The sequence below is a fragment of the Lycium ferocissimum genome, chromosome 8 (assembly GCF_029784015.1).
Source record: "Lycium ferocissimum isolate CSIRO_LF1 chromosome 8, AGI_CSIRO_Lferr_CH_V1, whole genome shotgun sequence".
NCBI classification, from domain to species: domain Eukaryota; kingdom Viridiplantae; phylum Streptophyta; class Magnoliopsida; order Solanales; family Solanaceae; genus Lycium; species Lycium ferocissimum.
The window spans coordinates 21,789,362-21,801,230 of record NC_081349.1 but is presented as its reverse complement, the minus strand read 5'-3'; the positions used below and the strand labels follow the sequence as shown (position 1 = coordinate 21,801,230).

General features: G+C 44.8%; 1 protein-coding gene across 1 annotated transcript; it reads left to right on the top strand.

Moving 5' to 3' along the window:
- Positions 1-5,742: 5,742 nt before the first annotated feature.
- On the top strand, positions 5,743-10,196 carry LOC132067533 (uncharacterized). The gene is given in 4 exon segments (XM_059460800.1): positions 5,743-6,448; positions 6,451-6,480; positions 6,483-8,770; positions 8,772-10,196. Coding segments are annotated over 4 exon segments (3,570 nt in total). The 3' UTR covers positions 9,318-10,196.
- The last annotated feature ends 1,673 nt before the right edge of the window (positions 10,197-11,869 follow it).

Below are 11,869 nucleotides of genomic sequence, written 5' to 3'. Positions count from 1 at the left end.
ACCTTAGGCAGGACAATCCAAGGTATTGTCCCTGCAAATTAGGAATCCACCCTTTTGTCAAAAGGTTTGAAACCTGAATGACATAACCCTTTATGTGAATTGATGAAATGATCCTTAAAAGACACAAGATGATTTTTTTTTTAAACAAACAATACTTATCATAACCTTTACCCTTCTTTTCAGATGGAAATCAACCAAAACCTACCAAACATCCAAATGATAGTCTCACCTCCTCACGACCTGCAAACTTGGTGGAGGAACATAAGAGTGGCACATGGAGAAGAGGTCAGGCAACACCTGGGGTCGCTGATGTCGCTAATGGGTATCCAGGCCAACAAAACTCTCACCAAGCTGCTGATAGAATTTTGGGATCCCGCCAGTGTAACCTTCAATTTTTTAGATTTCGAGATGACCCCTACTCTAGAGGAAATTTGTGGATTCACCGAATTGCCATTTGAGGGAAGGATGCCGGTGTTACCATCCTTCATATCGGGAGAGAAATTCTTGCACATTTTGGGATTTAATGTCTACCCGGTCTTGAGGAACGTGGAAAATGACCGAGTGAAGTTTGACTTTCTGTTTCGGAGATTTGGGCGCCGAGAAAGCTTTGATCAACATCGGGATGAGTTTGCATGTGACCGCGGAAGGTGGGAGAAAATGCGGCCACGAGTCTTCGCCGTAGCATTGTTGGGAGTCTTGGTCTTCCCAAAGAGAGCCTACCGAATTAACATCAACCTTTTGCCACCTGTTATGAATATCTTCTCGGGACCGAATGAATTGACATTGGTCCCTATGATTCTCGCGGAGATGCTCCGAGCTCTATCGGCCTGTTCACGAGGGCATAACTTTTTTGAGGGGTGTAATCTCTTGCTGCAATTATGGGCCGTGGAACACTTCTATACTCGCCCCCCTATCATGGATTACTGCATAGATGCTCGTAGCAGAATTCAGAGCCATACGGAAAGAATGAGGTACTGGCCTGAACCTACAGGAGCAGAGGAGTGGCGCACATTCTTGGTACAGCTCACGGGAGATGCTATTCAATGGAAATACCCCTGGCTGTCGGGGAGACCTTTGGTGAGAACCGCGAATCTATACTTCATCGAGTTAATCGGGTTGGACGGGATTCAACCGTATGCGCCTCTCAGGGTCCTGAGGCAATTTGGAGTTACGCAGGATGTCCCAGTCTGGTCCCGCATGGCACTGCATGAAGGTAACTATGATAGGGTGGTTCCCATGGCACGAGTGAGAATTCTACAAAGAGAATGGTTGAACATGATCACAATTGGTATGGGTAACGAGAGTTGGTGCACACCCGAATATTACGCCTGGTATAATGTGGGAGGCCTGGCACTTCTACCGACCGAAGACGGGTTCGACGGGTTCACAGACTATGATGTAGCCGATTGGCTTACAGTTGAGGTACTGCCCCACATGAACATCAACAATGACATGTACAGGCAGGTAGTTCCGGGTTCAGTAAACCACTTGATACAGCTGGTAGAGGAGGAGGATCCGGCAGAGTCAGACGAACCAATGGAGGAGGATCCGGAAGAAGATCCTGAATGGGAAGCAGAACGTGACCTTGCAATGGAGGTGGAGCCGGAGAAATCACCCGAGTATACTCCAGCCGGACCTTCCGAGGAGGATCTGGAGGTGCAGTCCGAGTACAGGCCTACAGTACATGGCATAGAGGAAGGACCTGAGTATGATCCAGAGGCAGGTTGGACAGACCCAGAGGAGGAACCTGAGTACGACCCAGGGCCCGATTATGATCCAGCATATGATGGGGATGACAATGACGGCCCGACATGGCCCTAGACTATTTTCCTTCCACTTTTATTTTCTTTACATTCCAAAAGAGTGCCGTATGGCCCAATCCCTTTGTACGCCCTCGTGGCCACCCTTTGCATTTTCATTTTTAATTTCCATCGACCCATTCCTTTTGTATGCCTTTATGGCCATCCCCTTTTGTGTTCTATCATTTCAAAGCTGCCATAGGCCTATCCTTGTAAGCTCTCGAGCTACCTTTTGTTGGAATGGAAGTTATGTTTGTTCTAAAAAATCACAGAATGTGTCAAAAAGGATCATCATCATCAACTTGTGTGTGACGTAGGCTTACCTCTGGCAAAAAGAGGCTCCACAATTAGGACACGCTTGTTTGCACGTCGACTTGACGTAATTATGTGATCAAATGTGTTACTCTACTCTTTCTAAAGCTTCCCGACTAACTTTTGTTTTCCAATTGTCTTTATTTTAGTTTTTATCCCCCAACAGAGGTTGATTTGTGTTGATCTTCAAACTGGCCGAGTCACACTACAATTTGAGATCTAAGGGAAAAATGACTATCACCAACGAAGTCAACCCAACTGCTAACCTTTCCATAACAAATGAAAATCCAGAAAGCTCAAGAGAGAGGATTAATCTGAACGATGAAGAAGAGATCGCCTTGCTAAAGCTACAACTTGACGAACTAAGAGGAGAGCTGCGCCAAGTTCGGGACCTGACCCATCTCACTGTGATCGCTTTTCCCAAACCCACCTCACTTTCCGTCTTTGGATTCGCCGATTCCAGAACACTTCCCTCCATCCACACGTCCACCTCCAATACCCCTTTCTTTTTCCAACCTACCTCCAGTCGCTCCGGCGAATGTACCAAATTTGCCTAAACAAACCCCTTACGTCCCTGACTACACCCATACTCCACAAAACCCACTATCAACCCAAACTGCTACCGCACCTACTTACCCCACCGTGCAGCACATACCAGCGGCACACGTTGACACTTCTTACGAGCAACATGTGCCACCGGTATATGCAGCTGGGGCTCCAACCTTTACCGCTCCTGTCACAGTCAGGGTCCCGTTCGAGGTGGATCAATATGCAGAAATGGAGAGAAATGCCAAGATAGGAGAAGACGAATCAATCATGAACCAGCTGCACAGTCTAAGGAAAGAAATGAGGAACATGCGAGTCACTCGGGGAAGTGAGAGCTTGGATTATGATGATCTATGCATACACCCGGATATTGGCATGCCAGTAGGGTACAAACCTCCCAAGTTTGATATTTTTGATGGGACAGGTGATCCTCATGCACATTTGAGGGCCTACTGCGACAAGTTAGTAGGAGTTGGAAGGAACGAGAAATTAAGGATGAAATTGTTTATTAGGAGTTTGTCAGGAGAGGCGCTCACTTGGTATACTCGCCAAGATCCTCGCAAATGGAGCGACTGGCAGGATATGGCTGGGGATTTCATGAATCGCTTCGGATTCAACACCAAGATCACACCGGATCGATTTTCTCTGAGCAACATACAAAAGAAGGCGACTGAATCATTCCAGGATTACGCAAGACGTTGGAGAATTGAGGCTGCCCGAGTTATGCCCCCATTAGACGAAAGCGAGCTCAGCAAGTATTTCATTCGAGCTCAGGAAGGCATCTACTTTGAAAAGATGATGGGATCAATGGGCCAAAAGTTCGCAGATTTGGTCAAAATGGGAGACTTTTTGGAGGAAGGAATCAAGTCTGGAAAGATTCAATCAATGGCCGCGCTACAAGCCGCAAGCAAAGCCATACAGTCAGGTTCCATTAGCGGAATTAAGAAGAAGAAGGAGGACATATCCAATATCACACCTTACTACCGGCGAGGAGAGTCATCTCGCCGATACCCCACAAACCCCAAATCTTTGCTCATGCCCCTTATGTCCCATACCCAACTTATAACGCCCAACCACATTACAACCCACCACGAGCCCCCACTTACCAAAACCCTCCAAGACCTTACACCCCTATCCAAGCACCCGTCCACCAGAATAGACCACCATATGCCCCAAGACCTCGCCCAACTCCCGAAGTCAGAAATACCCGAACCTATACCCCCATAGCCGAGCCTTTAGCCCAGTTATTTGAAAGGTTGAGGACAACAGGATTGTTGCAACCAGTTGAAGGGAGAATCCCTGATCCAATTCCTCGAAACTTTGATGGGAACAAACGCTGCGCATATCATTCGGGAATTCAGGGACATGACACCGAGGAATGCTTTGGTTTGAAGAACCAAATTGAAGCTTTAATCAAGAGTGGAGCGATTCAATGCACTGCAGCACCTCCGAACGTGAACAACAACCCGCTACCAAATCATGGGAACCGAGCAGTTAATATGATATCATTTAATGAGGAATATGACTTGGAGGGAACCATTGTGCCCGTTGGAAACACTGAGGCACTTGTCGCAACATCCCCAACTACTCCCATCATCACGGTACAGTTGAAGGCGCCGAATCGTTCGACATACCAACCAAAATTCGTGGTGACCACTGTTGTAGCAAGAAAGCACGATTATGATTCTAGGGCAGTCCCATGGGACTATCAATTGAAAGGGAAGGCTAAGATGATGGAAACCGCAGTCGCTCATGGAATGACGAGGTCAGGAAGATGTTACGTCCCGGAGGATTTAAACAGAGGAAGTTCAGGCAAAGAGCACCATCAAAGGAAAAACATTACTGATGCCGAGGCAGCAAAATTCTGGAAGAAGATGCAAACCAAAGACTATTCAGTTGAAGAACAGTTGAAGAAGACACCTGCCCAAATATCGATCATGTCCTTGTTGATGAGTTCTGAAGCCCACAGGGACGCTTTAGTTAAGGTATTGAGTGGAGTAAGCATATCGAATGAGACGACGAGTGAAACGCTGGCCGCAACAATCGGGCAGATGGTTGAAGCAAACAAGATTTCTTTCTGCGATGATGAACTTCCACCAGAAGGAACAGAACACAACAAAGCACTTCACATCACCGTGAGGTGCGGAGATAAGTTTGTATCTAGGGTACTTGTCGATGGAGGTTCAGGGTGTAACATTTGCCCTCTCAACACCCTGAGAAGTTTGAAGATGGACACGGGAGAAATGAAAGAAAGCCGTATGAAGGTCCGAGCTTTTGACGGGACACAAAGGGGTGTCATTGGAGAAATTTGTCTACATTTGCAGATCGGGCCCGTCGAATTCCCGATCCTTTTTCAAGTGATGGACATATCATCAACTTACAACTTGTTGTTAGGAAGGCCGTGGGTCCACATGGCCGGGAGCCGTTCCTTCCACTTTGCATCGTTGTTTGAAATTCGAATGGGGCTGGGAGCAAATCGTAGTTCAGGGGGAACTTGGTCACCCCGTCTATTCTGAACGCTCTATTCCGGTTATTGAAGAAATGGGAGAATTAGATGGAGCCACCTTTCATGCTGTGGAAATCATGCAAGCTGTAAAAATAGATGAGATGGCGGGATCTGATGAAATGAAGATGTCAAGCGCAGCAAAAATGGTAGCGTCAGAGATGTTGAAGTACGGCTACCAGCCAAAGTCCGGGTTAGGCCCAAAATCTGATGGCATAATTGAACCAATCCAACTGAAGCAGCAGAAGGGTACTTTTGGGCTCGGGTATGATCCTATGTTTGGAGAAACTAGCGGCACCAAGAGGATCTTTGTGCCAGAGCAAGTTCCTGTCCAGGGTCAGATGATTGTGCCGGAGGTCGATGAAGATATCATAGAAGGAATGGAGAACCTGTTCGTGACAATGATTGAGGAGTATTGTGGGGAAACTGAAGCAGATGCCGAGACACCGACCATTCGTGATGCCGAACCAGGAGAGATCTTGCAGAATTGGACTGTCAGCCCATCCTTGGTTCGCCGAGAGTCTTGGTAGTGTGGAATTGTAGTTTGTTTTCAAAATAGCATGATCAATTGAGGCTTGAATCATGCCTGTGCTCTTTTGTCATCCGCCTCTTTCTTTAAAAGCATTGAATGCTTCTTTAATGAAAATGCATTTTTATTTTTCTATTAAAATATCATATCTTACTTATACTCGCCTTTCTTTTTCAAAGACTCAAACTAGTAAAAATATTCGTTCTATGATTATGACATGTAACGAAACCATTGAGCAAAGTACAAACGACGAACAAGATTACGAGGAATACGACGAAAGCATGATGCCTGAGAATCTTCCGCAAGAGATCGAGCAACTCGAGAATCAAAAGAAATCGAACTTGGATGAAACTGAGATAGTTAACTTGGGAGACGACGAAACAGTGAAGGAAACTCGGATCAGCATACACTTAGAAGCTGAACGGAAGCAGGAATTGTTGGAATTGCTTAAGCAGTATGTTGACGTATTTGCTTGGTCCTACGACGACATGCCCGGGCTGAGCACCGACATCGTCTCTCACAGGCTACCAACTGATCCCACCCGCCCGCCGATCAAGCAAAAGCCAAGAAAGTTCAAGCCCGATTTGAGTTTGACGATCAAAGAGGAAGTCACCAAGCAGATTGAAGCAAATATTGTGAGGGTTACAAACTACCCTTCCTGGTTGGCCAACATTGTGCCCGTTCCAAAGAAGGACGGAAAAATCAGGATATGTGTGGATTATCGGGATCTCAACAAAGCTAGTCCTAAGGATGACTTCCCTTTCCGAACATCCACATACTCATCGATAATTGTCAAAACATGAGTTGCAATCATTTGTCGATTGCTTTGCAGGATATCATCAGATTTTGATGCATGAGGATGATGCGGAAAAAACGGCGTTTACCACTCCATGGGGAGTATACTGCTACCGAGTAATGCCATTTGGCCTCAAGAATGCTGGTGCGACCTACATGAGGGCCATGACTACTTTGTTCCATGATATGATTCATAAGGAGATCGAAGTCTACGTGGACGATGTCATTATCAAATCTCGAAGGAGTTCAGATCATTTTACTGACCTAAGGAAGTTCTTTGAACGATTGCGGAGGTATGACTTGAAGTTGAATCCAAAGAAAAAATGTGCGTTTGGAGTTCCCGCTGGAAAATTATTGGGGTTCATTGTTAGCAGAAAAGGTATAGAGTTGGATCCTTCAAAAATCAAGGCAATCCAAGACTTGCCTCCCCCGAAGAGCAAGAAAGATGTAATGAGTTTCCTCGGAAGGCTCAATTACATTAGTCGATTCATCGCACAATCAACGGTGATTTGTGAACCTATATTTAAGCTGAAGAAAGATGCTGCCACAAAATGGACGGAAGAGTGTCAGAAGGCCTTCGACAGAATCAAGGAGTACTTGTCCAATCCACCCGTATTGGTCCCGCCAGAACCAGGAAAGCCTCTATTGCTGTACTTGTCCGTACTGGATGGTGCATTTGGATGTGTGTTGGGACAACACGATGAGACGGGGAAAAAGGAGCAAGCCATTTACTACCTAAGCAAGAAATTCACACCGTACGAGGCGAGGTACACTTTGTTAGAACGCACGTGCTGTGCTTTGACTTGGATCGCACAAAAGTTGAGGCACTACCTATCCGCGTACACCACGTACTTGATCTCAAGGATGGATCCACTCAAATACATCTTCCAGAAGCCGATGCCTACGGGGAAATTAGCAAAATGGCAGATTTTGTTAAGTGAGTTTGATATCGTGTACGTAACTCAAAAGGCCGTCAAGGGACAGGCATTGGCGGATCACCTTGCAAAGAACCCAGTAGACAATGAATACAAGCCGCTTACAACCTATTTTCCTGATGAGGAAGTACTGTTCGCAGGAGAAGATATTTCAGAGCCTTACTCAGGATGGAGGATGTTCTTTGACGGAGCGGCAAATTTCAAAGGAGTCGGAATAGGAGCAGTTTTGGTTTCCGAGACAGGTCAGCACTACCCTATCTCGGCAAAGATCAGATTTCCCTGCACGAACAATATGGCAGAATACGAAGCTTGCATCCTTGGGCTTAGGATGGCAGTTGATATGAACATCAAAGAACTTTTGGTAATAGGCGATTCCGACCTATTAGTTCATCAGGTACTAGGAGAATGGACCACCAAGAATGTCAAAATTCTTCCATACTTACATTGCGTGAAGGAGTTGTGCAAGCAATTCAGAGAGATTGACTTCAAGCATGTCCCTCGAATCCAAAATGAGTTTGCTGATGCCCTTGCGACATTGTCATCAATGATCCAACATCCGGACAAGAATTACATCGACCCTATCAAGGTAGAAATACACGATCAGCAAGCATATTGTTTTCATGTCGATGAAGAATTGGATGGCCAGCCATGGTACTACGACATTAAAAAGTTGCTCGAGACGAGAGAATATCCGGAAAATGCAACTAACAAACAGAAGCGGACCTTGAGGAGAATGGCAAATCACTTCTTCCTTAACGGAGAAATCCTATATAGGAGGACTTCAGATCTGGGATTGCTAAGATGTGTGGATGCCACAGAGGCGACGAGGTTGTTAGAAGAAGTACACGCAGGGACATGTGGACCTCACATGAACGGATTCACTTTGGCAAAGAAGATTCTGAGAGCGGGATACTTTTGGATGACTATGGAAAGAGACAGCATTCGCTATGTACAAAAGTGTCATCAATGTCAAGTTCACGGAGATTTCATTCGAGTTCCCCCAAATGAGCTCAATGTAATGGGTTCCCCTTGGCCGTTCGCCGCTTGGGGCATGGATGTGATTGGACCTATCGAACCCCCTGCATCAAATGGGCATCGCTTCATCTTGGTGGCCATCGATTATTTCACTAAATGGGTCGAAGCTTCAACGTACAAGGCAGTAACAAAGAAGGTGGTAGCAGATTTTGTTCGCAACAATATAGTTTGCCGATTTGGGATTCCAGAGTCAATTATCACAGATAATGCAGCCAATCTCAACAGCGATCTTATGAGAGAGACTTGTGAAAAGTTCAAGATTGCCCACCGAAATTCCACAGCTTATCGACCACAGATGAATGGAGCGAATGAGGCAAACAAATAAGAACATCAAGAAGATCTTGAGGAAGATAACAGACAGTCACAGGCAGTGGCATGAAAAGTTGCCATATGCTTTGCTTGGTTACCGTACCACTGCTAGAACATCCACAGGAGCAACTCCCTATATGCTGGTCTATGGCTCCGAAGCTGTGATACCCGCAGAAGTAGAGATACCTTCTCTAAGGATTATCCAAGATGTTGGTTTGGACGATGCAGAATGGATACGTAGTAGACACGAACAGTTGATGCTCATTGATGAGAAAAGGATGGACGCTGTCTGTCACGGGCAGCTTTATCAGAATAGGATGTCCAAGGCATTTAACAAGAAAGTAAGGCCTAGGAAATTCGAACCAGGGCAGTTGGTTTTAAAGCGAATATTTCCTCATCAGGATGAAGCTAAAGGGAAATTCGCACCAAATTGGCAAGGTCCATACGTGGTTCATCGAGTGCTTTCAGGAGGAGCATTGATTTTGGCAGAAATGGATGGTAAAGTGAGCACGAAGCCCATCAACTCAGACTCGATCAAGAAGTACTACATCTGAAGACATCCAAGCTAGCTTTTTCTTTTCCGTTGTAATTTGCATTTCTATTGTAACAAAACTACGCTGACCTGACTTCCCACGGTGGGATACGTAGGCAACCCACATCGGGTCCGGTCTCTTGTAATAGAAAATCCCAAAAACATTATCTTCATGTAACTGGAACTACGATTCGACCTGATTTCCCTAGGTGGGATACGTAGGCAATCCCTACCGGATTCGGTCCCTTTATTAATCTTCTTTTCTATTGTAATTGAACTACGTTATGACCTGATTCCGTTTGGATACGTAGGCAGCCTGAGTCAGGCTCGGTCATTGCATTATTTTACCTTTTTATTGTAATTGAACTACGCTACGACCTGATTCCATTTGGATACGTAGGCAGCCTGAGTCAGGCTCGGTCACATTACATTACATATCATTTTCTTTTCATTTGTACCCTCGAACTACGTACAGACCTGATTCCTATTTGGGATACGTAGGCAACCTAAAAGGTTCGGTCATACCCTTAGGAAACCTTTTATTTGTAATGTAACTATAGATTAGGATCGGTCTCATCGTCAAAGACATCGCGACACTTGGCTTGAATACGAAGAAGCGTCATCAGAGGAACAGACTATGCAAAGACACCGTTTGGATGCAGGCATCAGAATGGAGAAGCTCAATGCGTTTCGGAATATGTCATAATCTAAAAAATGATAGAGTTTTATTGCATTTATACGTAGTATATATACATGCATATCCGATTTCTAAAATACCATATTTTTTCTTTCTTTCAAAGTGCATTTATGTATTTTTCCACCTACCAAGTCTCCGGACAGAGATCTCCGCAACCAAAGAAGCTCAAAGCATTCAAGTGACAAAGCTAGGGCCACGATCGACACAAATCAACACCCCTCCCAAACTAAGAATTTTTCTTTGAATACAGGATTGACAGGAATTATGACAAGATGACATCGAAGCGAACTTCCGGGGAGGCGTCACAAGATCCATCTCTACACCATGAGCCAAAATAACCTTCTCCTATTTTATTTTGTTACCTTAGCTTATACACCTCTGAACGTTTTATTTAAATTTGCGTATCTCCGAAAAAAAGGTCGATTATTCGAAGATGGGGGCTCCCGTAGCAGCCCTGTTCCTTCATAATAACTCCGCCAATCGAGATCTACAAAAAAAATAACTCCGCCAATCGGAGATCTACAATCTAATTGCGAACAAACTCCGCCAATCGGAGATCTACAATCTAATTGCGAATAACTCCGCCAATCGGAGATCTACAATCTAATTGCGACTAACTCCGCCAATCGGAGATACGATCTAACTGCGACTAACTCCGCCAATTGGAGATACAATCTAACTGCGTCAAATAACTCCGCCAATCGGAGATACGATCTAACAACGCGACTAACTCCACCCGCCAATCGAACCGACCTTCGTCTAACTTCGAGAATACCAATCTAATTGCGTCAACTAACCCGCCAATCGGGGAGATTTTTGCCGTCTAACAACGCCAATTGCTCCGCCAATCGGAGATTTTTACTTTACATTACAATTGCTCCGCCAATCGGAGATTTTTACTTTACATTACAGTTGCTCCGCCAATCGGAGATTTTACTTTACATTACAGTTGCTCCGCCAATCGGAGATTTTTACTTTACATTACAGTTGCTCCGCCAATCGGAGATTTTTACTTTACATTACAGTTGCTCCGCCAGCCGGAGCTTTTTTACATTACGGCTTCCGCTCAATCGAGATTTTTACTTTTACATTACAGTTGCTCCGCCACCGGAAGCTTTTACATTACATTTGCTCCGCCAAAGCCTTACATTACAATTTACCAAGCCTTTACATTTCGCTCTCCGCAAATCGGAGCTTTCAATTCTAGTTTGTCTACAATCCCTTCCTTTATTTCTTTATGTTATTATTACATTATAACTTTGAACCGCATTTCGTATCTTTACATTTTTTGCGTATGAACACATACAACGTGGAACTATCTCTCGCCACGTCGAACCGAGGCACCCCGCTTGACGAGGACATCAAACTCACAAGCTTGAGTCAACGAATCCGCTCTCCGCTTTAGCTCGCCAACCAGTTTCTTTCAATTTTTTTTAAGAAGTCACTTCTTTTGAGAATCTACATTCTAGAGACTCAGTCAAATTCTTCCGCATCCTAAGGTCGTCATAATACGATACTGGGACAATTCTGAAGGTTTGTCCTCTACGACGTGCTGATATGGTCCTATGACGGCACATAGATGCATTCGTGTAGAGTCTCGCTTATGGGTGTGTTGCGGCCGCCACATTTATAATTAAGAAGCTGCAAAAGTACATCCCGTCATCAGAAAGACCTTTTTCATCAGCAATCTTTCCCAAAATTTGACCACATCTTCCTAACAACATCTAGTGTCACCATAATTCGACACTGGGACAAAATTTTGAGATATATCCCTCAAAATTTTCTATCTTCTCATTTTCTTTGAAACACATCTGAATTAATTCTCGTTCTCTTCAATAGTAGGGAACTCAGAGTCAAGCCAGTCATATTCCATGCTA